Source organism: Schistocerca gregaria, chromosome 9, assembly GCF_023897955.1.
Source record: "Schistocerca gregaria isolate iqSchGreg1 chromosome 9, iqSchGreg1.2, whole genome shotgun sequence".
Classification (NCBI taxonomy): domain Eukaryota; kingdom Metazoa; phylum Arthropoda; class Insecta; order Orthoptera; family Acrididae; genus Schistocerca; species Schistocerca gregaria.
The window spans coordinates 247,216,396-247,243,495 of NC_064928.1; the positions used below are offsets into that span (position 1 = coordinate 247,216,396).

Genomic DNA, 27,100 nt, shown 5'->3' on the forward strand with positions numbered 1-27,100 from the left:
CCCTGTTGTAGTTTCCGTTAAAATTGTCATTGTGGAACGTCCTCGGCGGTCTGTGTTCGTTTTCTTTTCTCCTGTCGTTATAACTGTGACTGTACGGCAGCCCACCTGCACCCCGTAGAAACGTTTGTTTTTGTTCATTTTGCGGTCGACCCGCGTAATGGCCTTCCCCGGTCGCATTATCTGAGCGATGATTCATATGGAAATTTGACCTATTCGGTTGCGTGTTAAGTCTCGGATTCTGTTGCTGTCCTGAATATAAATTTACCGTGTCAGTATAATGTTTTTCATTACTCCTGTTTTCGTTGTCATTTTCGCTGCGAAAGCGTTTACTCGGATTGTTATTACCAAATCGTGTTTGTTCAAAAGTAGCTGAGTTTGTTTGTTTTCCGTTCTGTCGTGAAAAATTTTTGTTAACAAATGCGTAGTCTGCCTGGTGTGCTTCTAATAGTTGTAAGATGTCTCTAAAAGCGGATACATTGTCCTTTTGTTGCCCTGTCAGTAATGACACTTTCAAAGCTCTGGGCAGTTTTGAAATGCAAAGCTGTATTAATGCCGATTGACTGTATGGCTCGTTGAGGTACTGGTTCTGTTCCACCATGTACTCGAAAAATTGTGTGATTGTTGGAAAGGTAGAATTTTCAAAGTTTGGCAAACTGAGTAGCCGATCTTTGATGCTGTTTTGTGTAGTGTCAGACCAATATGCTGATAAAAATGCTTCCTCAAATGCTTCTACGGAAAAACATTGTCTAGCAATTGGTCGCATTCGTCGTGCTGGTTCTCCTTCAAGAAAACTGACAATAAATTCTAACTTATGTTGTACTGGCCATGATGGTGGAAGTGCTCCCCTGAACTGTTGGATAAAATCCAACGGATGTATTTGCGCCCTGTCGTTTTTAAATGTTTTAAACTTTCTGACTGAAAGAAAATGTTTGTGATCAAAACTGTCATGTCTGTGTGTGTAAGTGTTGTCGTATTGTCTTGAATATGGATTCGGGTGTCTTTCTTCCTGGGTAAAATCTCTTACTCTCTGAAGTCTACCAACATTATATGTATTATGGATCTGAGGCATTTCGTAACGGTGTGTGTTCTGTTGAAAATGATTATGTGCGGCGGTTTCTTGTGCGTCCGCTATCTCTTGCTGTAGAGAATTTATTTGCTGATGCAATGAATCATTACGCGATTTTAGATCTGTGATAGTTTGTTGTATATTTGTCAATGGCGTGTTATTACTATTAGAGTTCTGTTGCACTGGGACTGGTGCAGTGTCGTCTGATCTCTCGTCATTGTTAGTATCTAAAAGATATATTCTTGTAGTGAGTTCATTGATCTTTTCTGTCAGTTCGTTTCGTAATTTACGGTTGCTTTTGGTGACTTTCTTAAAATCTGCCTTTAAATTTTCTGTGTCATGGTTAATTTCTATGTGTTCTATTTTGTCAATTAGTGTCTGAACGTCCTCTGTTAATTTATCTTTAACATTCTGGATTTCAGTGTCTGTAGAAGTTTTCACATCGATTGTCTGTGTTTGGATTTCTGTAAGCCTGTCTTGTATTTGATTATTTGTTTCTTTGACCGTTTCGATTTCTTCCGAGATCGACTGTATGTGATTGTCTACATATGTTTTGCCCTGGGCAAACACTTTCTTTTTGTCGTCCTGACGCTGTTTAGTGATTGTTTGTAGTAATTCTTTTCGTTCTTTATCCTGCGATCGCACCAGTTTACGGTGACGTATCAAACAGTTTTCTGTGTGATTGTTAAAACGTTCATCAATCTGAGCGTTTTGTTTAGCAAAGTTTTCTGTCATTGTTTCCCGTATACTAACTGCAAATGTTGCTTGGTTATCGGATATTTCTTGAATTTTGTCGCGTAATTTTTGTGTTGATTGTGAACATTTTTCAGCGACTGTTTGAATTTCTACTTTGATTTCGTGTTTTAGATTTTGGTACATGTTGTCTAATTTCTGATCTGTGTGTGCGTGTTCTGCCTTAATTTCGTTTTTTAGATCTTGTGACCTTTTTTCTAATTCTTGTGACCCTCTGTTAAAGTTTTGATTCATGTCTTGTCTCATTTGTAGCAAAAATGCCATTATTGGATCCGTTTCGGATTGACTTCTGTGTGTATTTGTATTCGTTGTTAAAGGCTGTAGATCTGTGTTCATTTGAACATCCTCAGATGATTGTGACTGCGTCACGTTTTCCGTAATTTCGGAATTTTGGTCATGAGAACTGTTGGATCTGCTACGCAGGTTGTGTAGCTGTGTACCGTTTGAATCTAAATCAGTGCTTAATGGAGTCTCTCTGTCTGACTGCATTGTAGTGGTTTCGTTACTGAAACTGTTATGTCTACTATGCGGAATTTGTGACTGTGTACCGTCTGTTGCATTTAATGCCAAATTATTTTGCACTACCGTTTCATTGTCTGTGGGCATTTCTGAAGTTACTTGTTCGTTAAACGCTTCCATATTGTTACAGTTATTAAATGTCTGTTCACCTAACGTTTCAGAATCAGGGTTTTCACACGTATTATTACTGCCTATTCCAGAAAAGAATCTCTCGTCAGTATTTTGTAGAGTTTTATCAGTTTGAGAACGAGTAATTATTCTGCGGGACATTGTCTATAATCATCACACGCAACAAAAAGTTTTATCAGTTTGAGAACGAGTAATTATTCTGCGGGACATTGTCTATAATCATCACACGCAACAAAATATATCACTGTTCAAAGCGGATTCAACACTGAACAAACACTTTTCAACGCCGAATCAATAAAGCAAACAGAATTGCCGATGACCTGTGAATAAAAGTTATACACTTTAGTATATGCGTTGCGCCACTTAACAGTAACTTATTCACACTATTATCAAAGTCAGTATATTCATATCCACAGTAGATTCACTAAAATGTCGTACTGAATGGATATCGCCAAGTGAAACCTTCCCGTCTAATATTGGATGAACGTTTTGCTTGCTGACTGAACGCTGCGTCTCTTAAAATCTTTTAACTGCTGCTCTGTCAAGACTACCTGCTGATTATTACGACGAAACATAAAATGTGTTGTCGCCGTGGCCCTCAGTCGTTACCTGAAATTATTAAGACTGATTCTTACCTTTAATTATTTATACTGGATCGCCATCTGACTGCTACAGCAAACTGTGGAATGAATATACTTACTTCTCTTTAACATAATTATAAGCTGCTGGTGGAGTTTCATAATACTTTGTGACTGGAATTCTTTAAGTTGAAGTTAATTTAGATTTGATAAAAGCTGAAGCTCAGTTTAGACTTTTCTTTTAAGATAACAATAAATTCCGTAAAGCATTTACGTGAATGATTTTGGGATAGAAAATTCTTAATGCATTTAATCTGGTAGAAGTTAACTATATTCTGAGAACGATCTTGACAAACAATTACAAGGGGTATAGTTCTTTACAAAAATTCTTAAAAAGTAGCGTTGCGCTACATACCTAATTTTCCATCAAAATTACATAACTATATTCTGAGAACGATCTTGACAAACAATTACAAGGGGCATAGTTCTTTACAAAAATTCTTAAAAAGTAGCGTTGCGCTACATACCTAATTTTCCATCAAAATTACATAACTATATTCTGAGAACGATCTTGACAAACAATTACAAGGGGCATAGTTCTTTACAAAAATTCTTAAAAACTAGCATTGCGCTACATATAGCGAGTGGCTGGCGAGCACACCGCTTCTTTCAAAGTGTTAATTCATACCTCGCTTACAGCGACCTCCTCTCATGTCTCGCTAGCTACGACTGCCTCGTCTCACATCTTACTCGCAACTGCTCGCTTCCAACGCTCAATGCTACAAAAGTGCGGTCTCGCCGCCAACAATGGTTTTTGGTGCAGACAATCCCTGCTACCATTACAGATGTATTACTGCGCGCTGTTTCCCGGTCTTTCTCAAAATGTATCTATGCGCGGTTTCCCGCTCTTTCTCAATAATACACAATGCAATTTAATTAACAAAACAATTTAAATAAGAAACAGTTCAGATAATTACATGCTAAAACAGTTTAAATACGCCTATTACATAATTACGACGGAGCTCCATCGCAGTCTTTAACACTGGTAGCATGCCGCGACAGCGCGGACGTGAACCGTATGTGCAGTTGACGGACTTTGAGGGAGGGCGTATAGTGGGCATGCGGGAGGCCGGGTGGACGTACCACCGAATTGCTCAACACGTGGGGCGTGAGGTCTCCACAGTACATCGATGTTGTCGCCAGTGGTCGGCGGAAGGTGCACGTGCCCGTGGACCTGGGACCGGACCGCAGCGACGCACGGATGCACGCCAAGACCGTAGGATCCTACGCAGTGCCGTAGGGGACCGCACCGCCACTTCCCAGCAAATTAGGGACACTGTTGCTCCTGGGGTATCGGCGAGGACCATTCGCAACCGTCTCCATGAAGCTGGGCTACGGTCCCGCACACCGTTAGGCCGTCTTCCGCTCACGCCCCAACATCGTGCAGCCCGCCTCCAGTGGTGTCGTGACAGGCGTGAATGGAGGGACGAATGGAGACGTGTCGTCTTCAGCGATGAGAGTCGCTTCTGCCTTGGTGCCAATGATGGTCGTATGCGTGTTTGGCGCCGTGCAGGTGAGTGCCACAATCAGGACTGCATATGACCGAGGCACACAGGGCCAACACCCGGCATCATGGTGTGGGGAGCGATCTCCTACACTGGCCGTACACCTCTGGTGATCGTCGAGGGGACACTGAATAGTGCACGGTACATCCAAACCGTCATCGAACCTATCGTTCTGCCATTCCTAGACCGGCAAGGGAACTTGCTGTTCCAACAGGACAATGCACGTCCGCATGTATCCCGTGCCACCCAACGTGCTCTAGAAGGTCTAAGTCAACTACCCTGGCCAGCAAGATCTCCGGATCTGTCCCCCATTGAGCATGTTTGGGACTGGATGAAGCGTCGTCTCATGCGGTCTGCACGTCCAGCACCAACGCTGGTCCAACTGAGGCGCCAGGTGGAAATGGCATGGCAAGCCGTTCCACAGGACTACATCCAGCATCTCTACGATCGTCTCCATGGGAGAATAGCTGCCTGCATTGCTGCGAAAGGTGGATATACACTGTACTAGTGCCGACATTGTGCATGCTCTGTTGCCTGTGTCTATGTGCCTGTGGTTCTGTCAGTGTGATCATGTGATGTATCTGACCCCAGGAATGTGTCAATAAAGTTTCCCCTTCCTGGGACAATGAATTCACGGTGTTCTTATTTCAATTTCCAGGAGTGTATATTTTTGTGCTACTCCTCTAAACGCAAAATTTAAATAAATGTAAAAAAAATTTATTAGCTGTGAGATTCAAACAAGACACCTGGTAATTGCACGACTGTTGGATTACGGACTGAACTAACAGCGAAGTCATTAAAATGGTCAGAAGGTCCACCACCTTTAACCACGTCCTCCCTCCAAGACAACCCTCGTAACGTGTGCGCTAATGCATAACTAAAACAATGTGAAGTTACTATGTTACAGTCTCAATAAGTATGCATTACATACTTGGTAATAGAAGGAGCGAACTGCAATGGGTATTTTAGGTCACTGTGTTATGTTAATAAGCTTGCCAGATCTCATGTTGAGTACGTAAGGATGCTAAACAAAAATTGCTATCATCTTCTAAGAAATTTTTAAAATTCATATTAATTTGTAATATATGTAAATAGGAATAAGATAAATTCAGTACTCCATCACATCAGTGTAAACGTAAGTTAAATATGCGCCATTTGAATCATGTGGTACTCTGATAAACATGTTAAACGGGTTGAAAATGTAAGATGAAGTGTGGAAGATTTCCACCAGTGCAAAAGATTAATGTTGTTTGGTCAAAAGTACGTAGTATGTTACAATCATTTGTCTACGATTATGTCATTATTCCCGCCTGAGATACGGTTTACGTCCTTAAATCTGACAGGTGTGTCGATTTGTCACAGTTAGGGGAAAAACTGAAGCAGATATTGTAATACCTCGTCCTATCGCTTATTAGTATTTGTAGTTACTTTTGTGATGTTAAACACATTCCTGTGCGCCCGGAATTAGCATGGACATCGTATGTGATACGGGTCCAAATCTTAAAAAAATGGCTCTGAGCACTATGGGACTTAACGTCTGAGGTAATCAGTCCCCTAGAACTTTGAACTAATTAAACCTAACTAACCTAAGGACATCACACACATACATGCCCGAGGCATGGTTCGAACCTGCGACCGTAGCAGTCGCGCGGTTCCGGACTGAGCGCCTAGAACCGCTAGACCACCGCGGCCGGCGGTGACAATATCAGCAAGTACAGGAACTTAGATAAAGTTACCGACAAATTAAGGGATAATATAGAACAGTTGCACACCGCATTAACTTAAACTGGTGAGCGAAGTACACACGTCAAATATGCATAACATGAAATATTGACCTGCGATTAGTAAGTTTCTTTTTTTACAATTGTACGACGTATGTACTTCGTTCACCAGGTTAAGTTAATAAGGTGTGCAACTGTTCTCTTATTTTATTCCTTAATTTATCTGTAGCTTTATATAACTTCCTGTACTGGTTGGTGATGGTGGTGATGATGATGATGATAATGATGTTCGGTTTGTTTGGGTGCTCAACTGCGCGGTTATCAGTGCCCATACAAATTCCCAACCTTTGCTCAGTCCCATCTCACCATTTTTATGAATGATGATGAAATGATGAGGGCAACACAAACACCCAGTTATGTCGAGGCAGGTGAAAATCCCCGATCCCGCCCGGAATCGAACCCGGGACCCCATGCTCGGGAAGCGAGAACGCTACCTCCAAACCACGAGCTGCGGTCTGTACTGGTTGGTATTGTTATGTGATTATATATAACCACTGTATATAAGTGTTTTTTTTTGTTATGTATTTCATACTAGTACCATTGCTGACTGTACACAGCGCCTGCAGATGGCGTAGTAAATCGTCTAAAATGGTAGCCAAATAAAACAAGTTTGGAAACTAGACGGCTGAAAGCTGTTTGACGTGACATACTTTATTAATTATTGTCTTTCGCCTCTCCTAGATATAGTTTATTCGCGCCAATGTTCAAGGTGAAGACTATACTACATTGTGCGTAGACAGTCCTAGGAAATGGAGTTGTAGCTGCGAAACGCCTCGGACAGTAAGTAACTGAAAACGGTATATGTATTAACAATCCGTAACCTCAAATATTTTATACTTAACTGATCTTCAAACTGTTCTGATCTTCAGTGTCGATATTGCGAGAGTCTCTTACTACACCCTCCTATTTTAATGGAAGAAAGCTGGTGCGTGAGACCCCCTTGCAAATTTGCTGAACTCGCTAGTCTGGATTTACCGTTTGATCAAAAAGTATAAATTTGAAAACTTAATAAACCACGGAATAATGTAGATAGAGAGGTAAAAATTGGTACATATGCTTGGAATGACATGGGGTTTTATTAGAACAAAAAAAAAAAACAAAGTTCACAAAATGTCAACGGATGGCGCTGGACAGCAAAACGTCAGTGACTGCGCATGACAATCGTGTATAAAAGGAGCTGTAATGAGACAATCAGATAGTCGCTGAGATGTGCAGCCGCGAGAAGGACGTACCTGCGCTTGCTAGCGACGCGAAGGGTGTGGCAGATGGCCGTCCGGCCGCGCTTGCGCCGTCGGCGGCCTCATCTGGCCCCCCACTTATGACGACCAGTGCTGTGGCTATGGTTTTGATGGACACAGCTCCGGAAACTTTGAAGACAGCACTGTCTGTTCCGCTCCCCGTTTCTGAAGATGAGAGCTCCACCGCCCCTCAGCGACGCGGACGAAGCGGGAAACAGAAGAGGAGGGCAACAGCCGCGACGTCCGCTGTTCGCAGCTCGCCGATCGAGAAGAGGGCCAAGCAAGATTTCGCCCCTGACGCTGACGGTTTTGTCCCGGTCCGGCGCACTGCAAGACGCATGCAGTCATCGACGACGCTTCCAACTGCCGTCGCCAACTCATTCGACGCGCTCGCTGACGCGCCGGACCAGCTGCCACGCGATCCTGCGCCGAAGAAAGACTCCCATCTTCCACCGGTGGTCCTCCAGTTTCGGCCGCCTATGGGGAACTACAGAAGTTGTTGCGCAGCTAGACAACGGCCGTGTATACTGTGAAGCCTGCCGGACGAGCCCTGTACAGGGTCACACTCCGCACTGCTGACGACTATCGCCGGGTCACTCAGGAGGCGTCTGAGCGTGGTACCCCGTTCTACACCCACGCTTCCGCACCTGACAAGGTCTTGAAGATTGTAATCCGGGACATCCCATTTAACATAGAAGCCGACCACCTGCATCGTGAACTCGCTGACCTGGTCTTCTACATACGAGCAGTCGTGAAGATGAAGTCGCCCAAATCACGCAATGATATGCCGCTCTTCCTGGTCGTCTGCTCCGACACCGTGGAGAACAGCAAACTCTACCAATTGACGTGGGTCGCCGACGTCCCGGTTCAGACCGAAGATCTTCGCTCCCGGAGAGGCCCTGTGCAGTGCTTTCGCTGCCAGGGGATCAATCACGTCGCGCGCCACTGCTCTATGCCGGACAGATGTGTTAAATGCGCCGGCGCCCACGCAGGAAGTGCGTGCCCCCGTCCGCCCACCGAGAAGCCGACATGTGCACTCTGTGGCGGTGCTCACGTGGCCAGCTATCGTGGGTGTGAGGTGTGGAAGCGTGCCATCGCTCGCCAACGTGGCCAAACACCAGCGACGCGTCCGAAGAAGCCAGCAACGAGACGGGCCGGCGTCTTTTTCGCGGAGGAAACGTCAGGGGCGCCCTCCGCCGTCCCGGCTGCGTCGGCTGCTCCTGCTCCTGCCGCGTCCGATGCTGAGCCGATACCTGAGGCTCCTGCGCCTCCACCACAGCTGATAGTGGCCGACCCGGGTACTGCCTCTCCCGGGCCGTCGGCCACACCGCGCCCCGCCAATCGCCTGCGCGGGGGTCAGCGCCCCGTGGGCACCCAGCGCTCAGCACCGTCAGTCGAGCAGCCCCAGGTGGACTCTCCAAGCGAGTCAGCCACGCCTCCCCCTTCCAGCGACGGGGCCGCGCCGGCTGCCTCCACCGCTGACCTGTCCAACCTCGTCGCGCAGCTCACTGCCCTGGTGACCAGTGCTACGAAGTTGGTTGAAGCCCTGTCGCAGCAACTCACCGCTGCAGTGCCGATGGCCTCTCCGGCCCCGACCGCTGTCAACACTCGCCAGCTGCACCATGGGCAGCGTTAGAAGGCTCACGGTCGTCGCGTGAAATGCCAACGGCGTCCGCGCTCAAGCTGGTGAACTTCGCCAATTTCTTCGAGATGAAGCCGTCGACGTCTGCCTTATCAACGAAACCCACCTGAAGCCTGGGGTCGACGTCAGGGCGGCCAACTACTCCAGCTATCGCACCGATCGACTGACGGCGGGTGGTGGGACAGCCGTTTACGTCCGCAATGGCATTCGTCATCACGTGATACAACTTCCACCACTGGCAACCCTGGAGGCCACTGGTGTCGTCGTTGACACCTCGGCCGGCGCCATCACGTTCGTCGCTGCCTATCGGATGCCGTCTCGTCCACTGGACCCTGCTGACATCGATGCTCTGCTCTCCTTTAGGTGGCAGGTGTTCGTCGCCGTGGACTTCAATAGTAAACATCTGGAACTCCAGGATCACCAATGCCGCTGGCCGCTGCCTGCTCCTGGTAGCAGAACGCCACCATTCGCTTGTGGTGGGGCCGTACGATCCGATAATCTTCCCTGCCCGTGGCCTCCCGGACATCATCGACATCGCAGTCGTCAAGGGCATCCCTCATCAGATCACCGCCACGACGAGGACGGCACTGTCTTCTGATCATGTCCCAGTGGTTTTCGATATCGACTTAGACGCCCTGCAACAGCCCAGGCGAGGTATCTCACTTGCTGGCATCGACTGGGGCAGGTTTCAAGCAGCCGTGACGGACTCACTCGCCGCCGCGCCGCCCCCTGCGGAAGCTGGAGCGGACGAAGCACTTCTGCACTTTGCGGCAACCACGATCGACGCTGCCAACATAGCAACGCCGCCCCGACCTCGCACTCCGCCTGACTACTCCCGCCAGCTGCCGCCGGTCATCCTTGCGGCCATCACTGAGAAGAATCGGGTCTACCGGGATTGGCAGTCGACAAGAAATGCCGACACCAAGCGCCTCCTCAACAGGATGCGGCGGGACATCCGGGTCGCCATTGACAACGATCGCAATCGCGACTGGAATAACAAGGTCGCCACCCTCTGTCTTGACGACGGCACTGCCTGGCAGGCGACGAAGCGTTTCCTACGCCGCACGCAACGTATTCCTCCACTGCTGGTCAATGGTCAGGCTGTCTGCGAACCAGCTGCGAAGGCTGATGCCCTCGCAGACGTCTTTGAGGCTGCGTGCCCTGAACCCCAGGAAAGCTGCGGGCCCAGACGAGGTTTCCAACGCCCTGCTCCAGAAGTTGCCGCCGGTGGCTGCCACTCATCTCGCCGCCGTCTTTAATGTAATCCTCCGGTCCTGCAGTTTTCCTCAGTCGTGGAAGCATGCAGAGATGGTGGCGATTCCGAAGATGGGGAAGGATCTGCGTCAGCCCGCGAACTACAGACCTATTAGTTTACTGCCGGCCGTCTCCAAGGTCTTTGAAAGGGTGTACATCAGTCGGCTGCAGCGCCACGTTGACGAGGAAGGCCTCCTGCCCGAAGAGCAGTTCGGCTTTCGCAGGGGCCACTCGGCAGTTCACCAACTCCTACGGCTAGTGGAAGATGCGTTCGTCGCCCTCGAGCAGCGCGAGTTCTTCGGCGCGGTGTTTCTGGACGTGTCGCGTGCTTTCGACAGTGTGTGGCACCGCGGCCTCTTGTTCAGACTTTTTGAACTTGGGGTCCCGACGTCGCACGTCCGTCTCATCCATTCCTATCTTGCCGATAGGACCTTCCATGTGCGGGCCGCGCACGGCTTGTCCTCCGTCCGCCGCATCAACGCCGGTGTGCCACAGGGCTCGGTCTTGGGACCACTCCTGTATTCGCTGTACACTTCTGATGCGCCGAAGATCGACCGTGTGCGGCTCGCCCTGTACGCGGATGACACGGCTCTATATACGAGGAGCCTCAATGCCGCCGTCATGCGCCGCCGTCTGCAGCTCGCCGTTGACATCCTGGCAGCCTGGGCCGTCAAGTGGCGTCTACAAATCAATGGGGCCACGACGCAGTTCCTGATCGTCACCAGGCGACTCGTTCCTGCGGGTCTGCAACCGCTCACCGTCGGTGGCGGCCCTGTCCCGTAGCGTCCCACGGCGCATTACCTCGGCGTCACCATCGACCGCCGGCTCACGTGGGTTCCGCACATCCGCGAAGTGAAGGCCAAAGTGCGGAACAGGGTCCGCATCCTGTACCCAGTGCTGAACCCCGGCTCCCAACTACCGCTGCGACTGGGCATCACCCTGCACAAGGCGCTGCTCCGCCCTGTACTCAAATACGCCGTCGTCGTCTGGGGGAACGCCGCCGACACGAACCTGAACAAGCTGGAGACACTGCAGAATCGCATCCTTCGGCCGGCCTTGCACCTGCCTTACGATTTCCCCACCGCTCATCTTCACGACATCGCGGAAGTACCTCTGCTCCGTGACCTCTTCCAGGCGGCCGCCCGCACCTTTTACGAACGTGCTGGCCGGTCACACAACACCCAGATTCGGACGCTGGGCCAAACATGCTCGCTGCATAGCTAGCACTGCAGAACTGTGCTGAGGAGACACCCAAGAAGACATTCCACATGTGACGACGCATTACATCGGCATGCATGGGAGGCAAAGCACTAACTGCTGCGAACTTCATCACACATCGGAGGAAAAGTTATCTGCGTGCAGATCCACGCGAGACAATCAGATGCGCCAGCAGTCGCAGCATGTTGACGGTACCTGAAAAGGCGCTTTTAGTGAAGCTGTATTATCAGAATGGGGAATGTGCTAGTTCAGCGTTACTATCCTATCGCCATAGGAAGGGGATTCGAACGGGTAAAGGTCCGTTGACAAATGGAGCTGTGGCGAGAATGATTTCGAAGTTCGAAGCCACGGGTTGTTTAGACGATAGGTCCTGTAGTGGCCGACCGAGCACAAGGCGTAATGCTGCTGAGACAGTTCAGGAAGATATGGAGACTGTATCAGGTTCGTCTATGCACGGGGAAGTCAGCGCTCGTGCAGTCGTACGACGCACCGGCATTCCGTACACTATTGTTTCGTTGGCATTTAGGCGTACCCTCCGATGCTATTCGTACAAAATCCGTCGGCATCATGAACTGTTACCTGGTGATTTAGTGAAGCGGAGGGAATTTGCGGTGTGGGCGTTTCAAAAGATGGCGGAAGATGACGATTGGTTGAGTAACGTGTTGTGGACCGACGAAGCTCATTTCACGCTCCGTCGGTCTGTCAACGCCTACAATGGCAGAATTTGGGCTACCGAAAATCCTGGAACTGTCGTGGAAACTCCATTGCACGACGGTATGGGTTGGATTTACCACATCTACCGTTATCGGGCCCTTTTTCTTCGAGGAAATGCGTGATTCTGGTTTTGTAACTGCTACCATAACGGGTGAGAGGTACGCCGATATGTTATACCCCATATTGCTAGACGCGTGAAAGATCCCTTGCGCGCCTCGTTCGGTGATGATCGTGTGCTCAGCCGCCACTTTCGTCATGCTTGGCCTCCCAGGTCCGCAGACCTCAGCCCGTGCGATTATTGGCTTTGAGGTTACCTGAAGTCGCAGGTGTATCGTGATCGACCGACATCTCTAGGGATTCTGAAAGATAACATCCGACGCCAATGCCTCACCATAACTCCGGACATGCTTTACAGTGCTGTTCGCAACATTATTCCTCGACTACAGCTATTGTTGAGGAATGATGGTGGACATATTGATCATTTCCTGTAAAGAACATCATATTTGCTTTGTCTTACTTTGTTATGCTAATTATTGCTATTGTGATCAGATGAAGCGCCATCTGTCGGACAGTTTTGGAACTTTTGTATTTTTTTGTTCTAATAAAACCCCACGTCATTGCAAGCATGTATGTACCTCTCTGTCTACATTATTCCGTGATTTATTCAGTTTTAAAATTTAGACTGACTTTTTGATCACCCGCTACTTAAGTCTGCTGGCGCCCTCCTACTGCGACACCGTGTCCCTATCGCCTACATTTAACGATACCATTTTCCCCTTTTGAAAACTCTTTAAGTTGTTCCACTTGGGACAGACATAGCTTTCCGGTCACGAGGTTTAAGTCCTCGTGAATGCCTTTTCCCCGAACGGAGGTGCCACCTGTGGTTGTCGGCAGGAAGCAGCGCAAATGGGCAGGTGGGGAGCCGTCGCTTTGCGGCCACTTGCCGCCCGCCGGGCCGTTTCGGCTGTCCGCCGGCTCTTCATGTATTTAGCCGGCCGTTGGGGGACCTCGTGGAGTTCCGGGGAGAGCGGACGCGCGCAGGGGCGGAACTCTGCTCTGCGGTCCGCCTGGCGCCGTTTCCAATAACGACGCCGCCACACGACGCTCGCTTCCTGCCCACCCCCCACCCCTCGTAAATCGCGATCTCCCATTTGTGCACACGTGGCTCCTCTCTCTCTCTCTCTCTGTCTCTCTCTCTCTCTCTCTGTCTCTCTCTCTCTCTCTCTCTCTCTCTCTCTCTCTCTGTGTGTGTGTGTGTGTGTGTGTGTGTGTGTGTGTGTGTGTGTGTGTTGGGGGTGTTTGTCCTCCTCGGGTGTGCTCGCTTAACAGCGGTGCCGTTTCATCTAATGGACCGCACGATTGAAGAAATTGTCTCCCTCCTGCAGTGTGGCCTTTGTCGTAAACTGGCGAGGAAGCACTTCTGTGTGTGTGCACCTTGGCTCCGCACCGAAGATTTTTCGCCGAAATTTCGCCAGTACAGGTGGCTCCGGATGCCAGGCTATCCCCAAAGGCGCCGTATTGTCCCGCGTTTCCGGTGACCGCTACGTGCCGCCCACGGCGGCCCGGCGAGCTACGGCCATCTGCAGACTTTACATTCCACAATCCTCAACTTCCGACGCTTTTCACCAACGCTTTAAGTTAGTGGCTCTATCCTGCAGACATGCAGAGACTACTGTTCGAGAGTGCCTCATGTTTATCATAATTCAATAGAGTCATGGTCTGATGCCGTTGCCTGTTCCTTTATTATTAATACTAATGTTGGTAAGCTAACGTGTAAGTGCCCATGTCCTGGAACCTTACAAATACACTGACGGGATAAAGAATCACGACACCAAAAATAATTACTGTAGAATAACGAAAATTCGGGAATGCGTTTCTCTAGGTAACATATTTAAGTGATTAACATTACAGAATCACAGGTTATCATGCAAATGTGAAATCTGATACCATGAATAAGAAGAGTAACCGCCAGAACGTTCAAAGCAAGCAAGCAAACGTGCATGCATTGAAATGTACAGGTGTTGGATTTCAGTTTGTGGGATGGAGTTCAACGCCTGTTGCACTTTGTCGGTAATACAGTGGCGGTTAGTGCTGTCTGTGGATGACAGTGGAGGTGTCGTCCGATCATGTACAATGTGGGCCAGACTGAAGATGGATCTGATAATCGAGGAGGCGAAGGCAACATCTCCACACTCTGCAGAGTATGCTGGGTTAGAAGAGCGGTATGTGGCCGAACGTTATCCTCTTGGAAAAAAAACCACTCTAATGCTGTTCATGAATGGCAACACAACTGGCCGAATCACCAGATTGACGTACAAATTGGCAGTCAGGTAGTGTGGCATAACCACGAAAGGGCTCCTGTTATCAGACGACATTGCACCAGGGACCATGACTTCTTAACTAATAGAATTCACTACGTTGTCGTCGATGGTGAGTGTTCATCGGAGGTGAGGGTATCATCTGGAGTGCCCCAGGGAAGTGTGGTAGGTCCGCTGTTGTTTTCTATCTACATAAATGATCTTTTGGCTAGGGTGGATAGCAATGTGCGGCTGTTTGCTGATTATGCTGTGGTGTACGGGGAGGTGTCGTCGTTGAGTGACTGTAGGAGGATACAAGAAAACTTGGACAGGATTTGTGACTGGTGTAAAGAATGGAAGGTAACTCTAAATATAGATAAATGTAAATTAATGCAGATGAATAGGAAAAAGAATCCCGTAATGTTTGAATACTCCATTAGAAGTGAAGCGCTTGACACAGTCACGTCGATTAAATATTTGGACGTTTCATTGAAGAGCGATATGAAGTGGGACAAGCATGTAATGGCAGTTGTGGGGAAGGCGGATAGTCGTCTTATGTTCATTGGTAGAATTTTGGGAAGATGTGGTTCATCTGTAAAGGAGACCGCTTATAAAACACTAATACGACCTATTCTTGAGTACTGCTCGAGCATTTAGGATCCCTATCAGGTCGGATTGAGGGAGGACATAGAAGCAATTCAGAGGCGGGCTGCTAGATTTGTTACTGGTAGGTTTGATCATCAAGCAAGTGTTTCGGAAATGCTTCAAGAACCCGGGTGGGAGTCTCTGGAGGAAAGGCGTTCTTTTCGTGAATCGCTACTTAGGAAATTTAGAGAACCAGCATTTGAGGCTGACTGCAGTATAATTTTACTGCCGCCAACTTACATTTCGCAGAAAGACCACAAAGGTAAGATAAGAGAGATTAGAGCTCGTCCAGAGACATATAGGCAATCATTTTTCCCTCGTTCTGTTTGGTAGTGGAACAGGGAGAGAAGATGCTTGTTGCGGTACGAGGTACCCTCCGCTACGCACCGTATGGTGGATTGCGGAGTATGTATGTAGATGTAAACTCCAGGTGCAAGTCGAGTGTATCTAGAACTCAGAAAATATGGTTGCAGGCCGTCAAGTGGCCTCTTCCTAATCAACGCACGGCCATCTCTGGCACCGACGCAGAACCAGCTTTCATCAGAAAACAGAACAGACCTCCACCCGCTCCTGCAATGAGCTCTCTCTTGACATTACGGAAAGTCACAAATGGCAGTGGTTTGGGGTCAGGGAGTCTAGCTCGGAGCTGCCCTTGAAGTAACCGATTTGTAACAGTTCTTTCTGCCACAGTACTGCCAACCGCTGCTCAAATTGCTGCCGCAGATACAGTACGAGGCGCCAGAGTACACACCGGACACAGTGGTCTGGCCTCTCCGTAATGCCGCTTGACAGCCTGTAGCCCTGTCTTCTTGCGGCCGTGCATTATTGTGAACACCGCTGGCAGCATTCACATACAGTTGCTACATTCCTGCCAAGTCTTTTGTAGTATCGCGGAAGGAACATCGACCTTCTCGTAGCCTCCATATACGACCTTCTTCAAACTGACCACGTCCAATCTGGAGGTTAACTAACGCTCACGATCGCTACAGCGCGTCTTTAACGAAAACCTCAGAGCGACGCTACTGTCACCGCTCTTACGCGACTGGCGCAAAGTTTTAATATGGTTCAAATGGCTCTGAGCACTAAGGAACTTAACAGCTGTTGTCATCACTCCCCTAGAACTTAGAACCACTTAAACCTAACTAACCTAAGGACATTACACACAACCATGCCCCAGACAGGATTCGAACCTGCGACCGTAGCGGTCACGCGCCTCCAGACTGAATCGCCTAGAACCGCATGCCCACATCGGCCGGAGAAATTTGAATACATAGTGTTACGATGCCATTTGTTACGTTATATATAAAAAATTATATATATATATATATATGTTTTTAATTTATCAGCATGAATTTTTCTTTTGTTAGTGCATGATTCTTTCTCTCAGGGATATTATCTTTTCTTATCACTTTTAATTGCGCGCATAAGTAAATATGCGACGGGTTCTTGAAGGGCCGCTGTTATTCGTGTAACAACTCTAGATTTTGAACGTGGTGACTAAAATATAGTTGCCGTTAACTGAGTTGGATGCAGTTTTGTTAATTTCTATTTATTGATTGCAAAGCAAGGCTCGAGAGAATTTCGATCGTGGCCGTGGAACGGCCAAGATAAAACTTACTGAACTCATGGAAACTGTATAATTTAAAAAATGAACTTTAACGTAAATTAATTATCTGTTGCAATTTAGAAAGCTTCTTACAATGAAATCTCTCGCATTTACAGTTACTGTTAACACTTTGAAAAATAAATTAATACTTCGGTGCGTAATGACCGACCAGAGGCTGCATCGGAAAATCAGCTACGCGCAGCGCTAATTACTGAAAACATGATTATTAAAAAAATTAGCCGCTGCGACCATTTGAGGTGACAACTATTAAAAAGAAATTCATTTTGTGATAATGATAACAACTTTATTTTAGCAGAAATACGAATAACTTACAAAAAATATGTGTAGCCGCTCAATGGCTGCTTTCCGTATCGCTAAACAAAAGAGTGTGTGTACCATAAAGTACGTTCGTCCTCCTCGGCAGTACAATCTCGTCTCCTTTACGATCCTTTTTTATTTTCATAGACATTAAATAAAGATGTTACTCTTAAATTATCGCTGCATATCAGTTGTTTCAAGAACATTAACTGTATCTTTTATACTAATTATGTTCATAAAATACAAATAATTTTTGGTTCACCCTTAACAATCTTGTTCACTGTTTACAATCGATAAAAATGTCAATATTTATGTGCCGTACCGTCACAATAGCACTCTTTAGATGTAGAAACACGCCTACCAACTTTCGTTTACGTCACATAATTTCTTCGTGATGTTACGATTTATTTCCGTCATTGCCTATTACTGTCGAAAATTCCCTTTTAAGATAGCATTTGAAGTTGAGTAGTCATGATGATTTCTTGTTCCTTCGTTGTTTCCAAATTCTCTTGAGACTCTCGCTCTGCCCTCTCTTGTGATCTTCTGACCGTTTGTTTCCTGTTCTCATTCCGTGTGTTTTTGTAGGATCTTTTTCTATCATGTTTCTGAACTGCCTTGATTGCTTATGTTATCTTGTGTCTTCTCATTTATTTACTATCTTCCTCTGTTTTAGTGACCTATTTTGTCTATCTCGAAGGTTTGCTTTGTGAACCTGTTCTTGCTGATATGTCCATAAACCTTATTTCTACAAGTATCCGTTGTTATTTCTGTCTCTTTGTAGAGGTCTCTCAAGGGACAAATTCCTGAACGAAAAACTGGTCGGAATACTTTCCTGAATTTTTTTTCGTTTCCTACTTTCCAACATCTCTTAATTTTGTTTAACTATAAACCTCAGTAGTTTCTGCAGCGTGGAGTGCTTCCGATAGAACTACTTAGTTGTAATGCCATAGTTTTGCGTTGACAGAGCTACATATTTTTATTGTAGTGACTCCATGTGAACTCACATGATTGTTTTTTAATTTCTAGGGTCTTTCTTGATTGACTATTGTGTTCAGTCCTGATGGTTGGATGACGTATGAAATGTCACTGCGTAGGCATGGTTGAATTTTTCAAAATACGAAACGTAATAACTTAGACACATGCGATTTCTCTAGAACACGCATTGTATAGCGACGAGTGTGTGTGTGTTTGTGTGTGTGTGTGTGTATGTGTGTGTGTGTGTGTGTGTGTCTGTGTGTGCTTGTTTGTGTTTGTGTTTGTTTATACTGTTTGACTTGACATTATTGTGGCAGGCCAACTAAATTTTATTAAATGGTGTACTACACTTGCAAATGACACAGAAGCATGACACTGTTTTGCAACATAGTCAGTAAGACTGCGTAAACAACGATGGAATGTTCTGCCAATAATTCAAGTTGTCGACAGTAGAAATCCGCTTTGTGAACCTCTTCGTCGGTGGAAAATTTACTTCATTCCTCACTGTCTTTCAGACTGCCGAGAAGATTGACTGGACTGTGTCGTCTGTGGTCGATCTCTATAGCCTTCCTTCCCACTGCCTAGCTCAAATTGTTGGCACCATCTCACTACGGCTGGACATGACTTTGCCTTTGGTCCAAATACTGCCACCATTTCACGGTGAACCTGTGTGCGATTTAGAGTAGAACTCCCCCACGTGCTTCAACTTTAGAGTTCGTTCCTAGTTGCGGCTCAGTTCCGCTCACACTCTATGACGTACCTGTTATCCGTATTGCAGAACTGCTGTATCTCCAGAAGACCGAGAACATGTTCTCTCTTCTGACAGCGCTCCACCCTTGTTGCACAATGTTCTTAGCGATGGACGATGTGTGTATCCTACGTTCTGAAGTGGCTAAGCATGTACTCACGCTTCATTCAGCGGTATTGTCCATTTCTTTCATTCAGTATTCTCCACTGTTCCATTTCACATCGCGTCAAGTAATTCCAGTGCTTTCGTGCATGGTGCAGTGATTACTTTACTGTCAGCTTAATCATCGGACGTATATTAAAATAACTGAGGCCCTAATTTATTCCACATTTTTATGCCCGTTACGCTTTGACACCACGTCAACATCTAGGTATGGAATAAAGTACATATGGAATAAACATTTTTGGTTTCCTTTCTATTGCAGGTGAGTTCCCAGAGGAAGTTCTCTTCGGATTTCGAAGTTAGTTGAACAGAGGAGACAAGGTAAGGCACTTAATCCAGAACTATCTTCACTGATAAATATCGCTGCATGTCTTTGACAATTGATCACTTGAGAGATGCATGACTGCACCTCATCATCGTAATTCATTCAGTTTCCTTGCATGAGGTTTTTTGTTTGTAGAATCCAATGTATCCATCAACCATTTCAAGTAGGCTCTTTTCGCTTTCATGTCCTTCGTTGTGTGAGAAACTATTTTACTTCTTTGTTAATCCACACAGTTACGTTTCAGTAGTGATATTAACTACAAACTGACGGCTGCAGATTCACTGTCTATGAATTATTATTTTTAATTAATAAATAATCAGCTGGAATTGTGTTTTGCGACTGAATGTTTCTTGTAACGTGAAACTTCATTCGATACGAGATTCTATTAAACTGTCGGTACAGAGCATGATTAAGGTTATGTTAGCAACTGAAGGTGGTTTTCTCACTTCAAGTCAACTGCATACCAATTACAATACTAGTTCGGTATTGGAACTGTCCATTCTTTTCGATGTTTGATCTTAAATTTTTATCAGAAATTGAAGCTTTTCGTTAAAATGGGCAGTTTTTGAACCACTAAAACTATATTTTCCTTTGTTGTTAAGCTTTATGGATAAAACGTGTAACACTAGCTGGTTCAATACTAATCTGACTCCAATGATTGATTTGGAATGTAGACTACGAGACCTGTAAAATGGTTTCTTAATTTTCCCGACAAATTACTGGCCGATGTCATGTTAGAAGTCTAGGAAGAAAATGTAACAAAATACCGTTCACCACAGCAGCATCAATTACTTCAAAGAATGATTGAACGATATCTATGAAAGAAAATCTCTCATTTGCCTGAAAGTAAAGTAAACCAAGCACGTAGCGTTAATAAAATAAGTTCATAAGCAATTTTTGTCTAATAATAATAATAATAATAATAATAATATAAACAGTACAAGGTCATATAATAATATTAATGAAATTAATGTACTCGATAGTGCCTACAAGAGGTTGCGACTAATGCATATGCAAAAAAAGTTTTAGTGAGGTGATGATGTTCTAGCCGTTGCGGGTTGCTTTGCAGCTTTTTATTGAAGCTACAACTTTGCACAGACCGGTTTTTTGCTGATTGTAAAATTTCTCTCTCTCTCTCTCTCTCTCTCTCTCTCTCTCTCTCTCTCTTTCTCTCTCTCTGCCTCCGTGTGTGTGTGTGTGTGTGTGTGTGTGAGAGAGAGAGAGAGAGAGAGAGAGACGATATTTATGAGTGCATTTATTTCCGTTTCTGGTGATATAAGAGGTATCTTTTGACGTCTGTAGGATACAGTAATATCGTCTGATCACTGTGGGAGCCACATGATGTGCTGAACACACTAAAGGTCCTTGGGCAACAATTTAGCTGTTGGCCATTATGTATAACGGAAATAATTTTCAGTTACCAGTAACGTGGGACACTATTCACGTCGATAAATCAGCAGAAAATTTCGCCAGCGGCGCAGGTCGTGATATGATACGCACCATTACGATTTTCACACCAAGCAATTTATTGCATAAGCCGGGACGCTGTTCTGTATGATTAACGCCTGCGGCGTCGTTATCATTATTTGTACTCTCTCTCTCTCTCTCTCTCTCTCTCTCTCTCTCTCTCTCTCTCTCTCTCTTTCTTTCACTCTCTCCCTCTCCCCCTCCCTCTCTCTGGAACGGGCTGTACAAAAGCCAAACAAAGACCGATCTTTTCACCGTTTTATGCTGGATGTCCCAGGAGGAACGGTCAATATTCAGGAATATCGGGGGAACGACGATTCGAAGGAAAAAAAGTCCAGTAAACACTGGCTTATAAAATGCATACCTGAAGAGTTACTAACACTTCTTCGTCTTCGATACTCAGATCTCTCCTCCGGTAGACTCTTTGCTTTCCGTTCTCAAATCTTAAGAACTGTGAACACTTGCCCACCTCTGCTACTGTGAACCACTTCTCTTCTACCGAACAAGCTCATAGCTCTTACGGTATGCATTTTAGAGCCCATTTTTGCTGGACATGTGAATGTTGGTGTGATCCATACTATCTCCTCGTAAAGTACGGGAAACAAAGAGTTTTGAGTAGAAGCGATTCGTTTATACTATCTAAGATGAAGAGGTGGACGTAGCTGTTAAGATAGGCGTTTTACAGGCCTTGTTTTGTTTCAAATGATCGTTCCTGTCATATCCTTGAATGTTGACTATTCCTCCTAGGACACTACATAGACACCACTCATTGAAGACTGTCACTAACTGTAACACATTAATCTGGCCGAAACAGGCGAGAAAATTGTTGTAGAATAGCTCAACACATAAAATTATAGCAACTCTATTTCCAAGGACGAAATTCATCAGGGTTTACTCCACGTTTCAATGTAATACTTTGTATCTGCAATATTTTACTTAGTTAAGCTCGTGACACATTGATGAAATGTTACCGGGCTAACATCCAGGTGATGACGTCGCCTTGAAACTGATGACGCGGCGTCTCCACGTGCTTTACTGTGATCACTCATCATGTGAAGCTGTGTGGGTGTACCCTACCAGGCCTGGTAACAACACTAACAGGAATGGTATTGATGCCCTCTGGTGCCATTTTACTTCTCACAGACAACTCCACCTGTAACTCTGACAAGTTTTCAGCTCACACGAGGCACCTGAATAGGAAGACGGCAATAGGACGTTGTCATTAAACGTAGCGGCGTTTTTAGCTTGGCTGGTAGTCCGAGATGATCCGCAGTGAAAGATCGTGTTCCGGCATAACATGAAGCGCCTGCACGTCTGCCTGAAGGAAAAAGCAGAGAAGGCTGTGAGGCGTCGTCAGCCAATAGAAATAATGTCGCCATTTGCTCGCAATCAGCCTTTGTAAAGACGCCAAGTTCACTATTGTCCATTCAAGTACTGTAATAAAGTCCGTTAGTAAGAATTGCTCGAAGTGTTGTCTAGCTATCCGAGAAAACAGATTCCTAGGCACCCTATATTAGACGAGTGGGCACGATCCCACAGCCCGCATTCTCATGTAGAACTTGTAGAGGTAGTACACAACACAGTCATCTGTGTTCTGGGTCGAGACAGCAGTACCGGCACAGCCTCACTGCACCATAATGAAGTAAGTGCGAACTGCGTAGCGCAATCGGGACGTTAACAACAATGGATTAGTTACAAATTGCTGTCAACCTTTCTATCGGAGATGAGAGGGAGAGAAGTCTTTATCAGCTGTACCGGCTGCTGTGGGCCTACTCGCCCCCGCTGGTGTCTCGCTGCGGAATCTCCAAACTGCCGGCACTGGCTCTGAATCTGCATCTGAATCTGTTTCTATCTGTTCCGCTGCCTGGCCTTTTATTTCATGTACTTGGATGCACACAAGTTGTTTCACACGACCCTTTCATTTCTAAGTCACCGGATTGCGCAAGAATGCCTATGGTTTCTAATTGGTCGGCTTGCGCAAGAATGCTTTTAGGTTCCACACGACACTTTCGTTTCTAACTGCACACAACTTAATTTGGTTCCACACGAATCTTTTCCGCACATGACTGACACTCTCTCTTGCTGTATTTTCGCCCTGGTGTTTGCGTCTTCCATTGTGCAACGTTGATTCGTGCTGCTTCGTCTGACAGGAAGTCAAAGACTAAGTTATTTGATCAGCAAGCCATACTTGGCAGCCTCCGCCGCTTATCGTGTCCCTACATCCTGGTGGACTATTTCCTAATGTCGGCTGGTTGTTTCCCTATGGAACCTGGACTCTTATTATGGTCACAACAGCAAGAACAAAAACAGAAATTTTCTACGGTTACAACACCATGATGTTTACCACAGGTAAATTGACCTACTCATGAACGTCGGGCACTCCGGACTCTCACAAATGGGTTCCCATGCAGACACCCCACTAAATTAAAAACACAGTCCCAGAGACAGCAGGAGGTACATTCCTTGAGCTCCCTCGTATCTTCGTGACATCTCACTGGCTGTTTCGTGACAACTTCTTCGTCCTTCGACGACGCTACCTGCTGCAGCTGAGCTGTCTCTGTGAAACTCGCGCGTTGTGCACCATTGTCGTCACGCAGATGTACAGACGGCTCTTTACTGTAATCCGTGGTGGCCGATAGAGTAGTGACTGCCGCCGTGTAGAGCACTGTTTAATGCAAAATAAATTTCAGTTTACCAAAGTGGCTCCACATCTACTAGTTACAGAAATAACAAGAGCCCTCGTAATTGTTCAAGGCACAGTACGTCTGATTCATCTTGGGTGAGGAGTCCCAGTGCACAATAATTGCGTCCGCTAATGATAACTCAAATGCCAAGTCCAAACAAATTAAGTTACACATGCCGGATTCAGTCCACTGATGAATACTAAAATACGAAGTCCAAACAAAGTACACTACAGGCCATTAAAATTGCTACACCACGAAGTGCTACAGAGGCGAAATTTAACCGACAGGAAGAAGATGCTGTGATCTGCAAATGATTTGCTTTTCAGAGTATTCACACAAGATTGGCGCCGGTGGCGACACCTACAACGTGCTGACATGAAGAAAGTATCGAACAGATTTCTCATACACAAGCAGCAGTTGACCGGCGTTGCCTGGTGAAATGTTCTTGTGATGCCTCGTGTAAGGAGGAGAAAAGCCTACCATCACGTTTCCAACTTTGATAAATGTCGGATTGTAGCCTATCGCGATTGCGGTTTATCGTATCGCGACACTGCTGCTCGCGTTGGTCGAGATCCAATGAGTGTTAACAGAATATGGAATCGGTGCGTTCAGGAGGGTAATACGGAACGCCGTGCTGGATCCCAACGGCCTCGTATCACTAGCAGTCGATATGACAGGCATCTTATCCGCATGGCTGTAACGGATAGTGCAGCCACGTCTCGATCCCTGGGTCAACAGATGGGAACGTTTGCAAGATAACAACCATCTGCACGAACAGTTCGGTGACGTTTGCAGCAGCATGGACTATCAGCTCGGAGACCGTGGCTGCGGTTACCCTTGACGCTCCATCAAAGATAGGAGTGCCTACGATGGTGTACTCAATGACGAACCTGGGTGCACGAATGGCAAAACGTCATTTTTTTCGGATGTGTCGAAGTTCTGTTTACAGCATCATGATGGTCGCATCCGTGTTTGGCAACATCGCGGTGAACGCACATTGGAAGCGTGTATTCGTCATCGCCATATTGGCGCATCACCCGACGTGATGGTATGGGGTGCCATTGGTTACATGTCTCGGTCACGTCTTGTTCGCATTGACGGCACTTTGAACAGTGGACGTTACATTTCAGATGTGTTACGACACGTGGCTCTACCCTTCATTCGAACCCTGCGAAATCCTACATCTCAGCAGGATAATGCACGACTGCATGTTGCTGGTCCTGTACTGGCCTTTCTGGATACAGAAAATGTTAGACTGCTGCCCTGGCCAGCACATTTTCCAGATCTCTCACCAATTGAAAACGTCTGGTCAATGGTGGCCGAGCAACTGGCTCGTCACAATACGGCAGTCACTACTCTTGATGAACTGTGGTATCGTGTTGAAGCTGCATGGACAGCTGTACCTGTACACACCATCCAATCTCAGTTTGACGCAATGCCCAGGCATATGAAGGCCGTTATTACGGCCAGAGGTGGTTGTTCTGGGTACTGATTTCTCAGGATCTATGCACCCAAATTGCGTGAAAATGTAATCACATGTCAGTTCTAGTATAATATATTTGTCCAATGAATACCCGTTTATCACCTGCATTTCTTCTTGGTGTAGCAATTTTAATAGCCAGTAGTGTAACTCATACATACCAGATTCTATGTCCACTCTGGGAGCACCGGCTTGTAGGGTAACGTCTAGTCTACCAGTGCTTGCAGAACACAGTAGATTGCTTCAAGGCCGTTTCCAGGTAACCAGATGATAACTGGGTGATAACTACTCTGAGAGCTGCTGTTAGCTTCGCTTCGCTTCACTTCGCACGAGTTCACACTCCAGGTGACTGTCATAAAACGGAACAGCATCCTAAGAACAGGAGGACAGCCGTCTCTGTTTCCGTACTCTTGACTATGCGTAAGGGACTAACTCAGTAGGCCTCTTCCACAGGCGTGGCTATAAACAAGTCTCTGGTACTCCATCGAGGACAGTGAGACAGCAACCGACCATGAAGTACAGGAATAATTAAGATTTAAACTAAGAGCTGTGTTGTAATTCCCACTTTCATTCAAAACATGCTGCCAATTTCGAAGGGAAAGTGTGTCATCTTAAGTCGCTGTATACGGAGACATACGTAGCACGATAGTAAAGTGTAATAAGAGCATCGACTAGAAAAATCACAGTTTGTGGCTAGGACGGCGACAATTTAGATCATAAAATTACATATTCTTTCGGTACCCACGCAAAACGAAATTCGGCATCTGACTTACATTGCCGGAATGTTTTTATACAATAATTACATCCTCCGATGAAGTAATGTACCTGAGAGGGGGGGGGGCATGCGTAATCCACTACACCCGCGAAACAACCGAAGTCATGAATATCCGTAACCCGGACACATGACATACGGGATTTAATGACAATTATTGAACTATATTTAAAAAAGCGTAAATTAGTTACAATCTACGGCGTGCGCACAGTTCATTCAACATGTAGACGTCAATACAGCTCCTCGGGTTTAGCTTACGACATGTTCGACATGCCTGCCATCCTTTGCGATGATGTGGCGCAGGCGAATAATCAAGTTTTGCGTGACACGCTGAAGTTTCGGTACATCGATGCTGTCGGTGGCCTCCTGAATGGCTGTTTTGAGCTCAGCAGTGGTTTTATGGTTCTTACTGTACACCTTGTCTTTAATGTAGTCTCACAAAAAGGAGTCGCACGTGTTCAGATCCGGAGAATGTGGCGGCTAATCGAGGCCCATGCCAGTGGCCTCTGGGTGCCCCAGACCCTGTACGCGGTCCCCAGAGCCCTCCTCCAGGATATCAAACTCCGTCCTGCTTCGATGGGGTCGAGTTCCGTCTTGCATGAACCACATCTTGTCGAAATCATGAAGATGGGGATGAAATCATTTTCCAAAACCTTCACATAGCGTTCGGTAGTCACAGTACTGTCAAACAATATCGCACCCATTATTCCGTGACTGGACGCTGCACACCCACTGTCATCCGTTGAGGGTGAAAAGACTTGTCTATCGCGAAATGTGGATTCTCAGCCGCCCCCCCCCCCCCCCAAATGAGACAATTTTGCTTATTGACGAACCCATGCAAGTGAAAGTGGGCTTCGTCGCCAAACCGTGCATTCATGCGCATACTAGAGCCCATCATGCCCCGCGGCCAACCGTGCAGTTGCAACGTCCTAATGCAAAACCGTTCTGAAGTTACGACAATTTTATTTCATGTAGTTTAATAATTGTCGCCCTGTGCTATTATTAAAACAGAACAAGCTACTAATATAAAACCAAAGGGCTGCAGTAAAAAAAGACAACGAAAAAATAATGAATAAACGTTCGTTGGATAATGGCAAACCAAATAATATCACAATACATATGGTAATTCACAGTCTAAAACATAGTACACAAATAGCGCTGAAG

The 27,100-nt window shown here is 46.3% G+C and overlaps 2 protein-coding genes across 3 annotated transcripts in view; both read left to right on the forward strand.

Annotated features, from left to right (window-relative positions):
* The window catches only part of LOC126292223 (G-protein coupled receptor moody), a 1,247,805-nt gene that overhangs the window by 589,328 nt on the left and 631,377 nt on the right, over positions 1-27,100 (forward strand). The window lies entirely within an intron of this gene.
* On the forward strand, positions 7,599-9,265 carry LOC126291542 (uncharacterized). The gene is made up of 2 exons (XM_049985042.1): positions 7,599-8,124; positions 8,622-9,265. The coding sequence occupies exons 1-2, from the start codon at positions 7,599-7,601 to the stop codon at positions 9,263-9,265; spliced, it is 1,170 nt and encodes a 389-aa protein (XP_049840999.1).

Bases quoted from the DNA above. Each gene is read 5' to 3' on its own strand.
- LOC126291542 (XM_049985042.1), top strand. From the start codon at position 7,599: ATGTGCAGCCGCGAGAAGGACGTACCTGCGCTTGCTAGCGACGCGAAG. The intron at 8,125-8,621 runs GTTGTTGCGCAG...GCGCCCACGCAG, and splicing joins GCCTATGGGGAACTACAGAA to GAAGTGCGTGCCCCCGTCCG.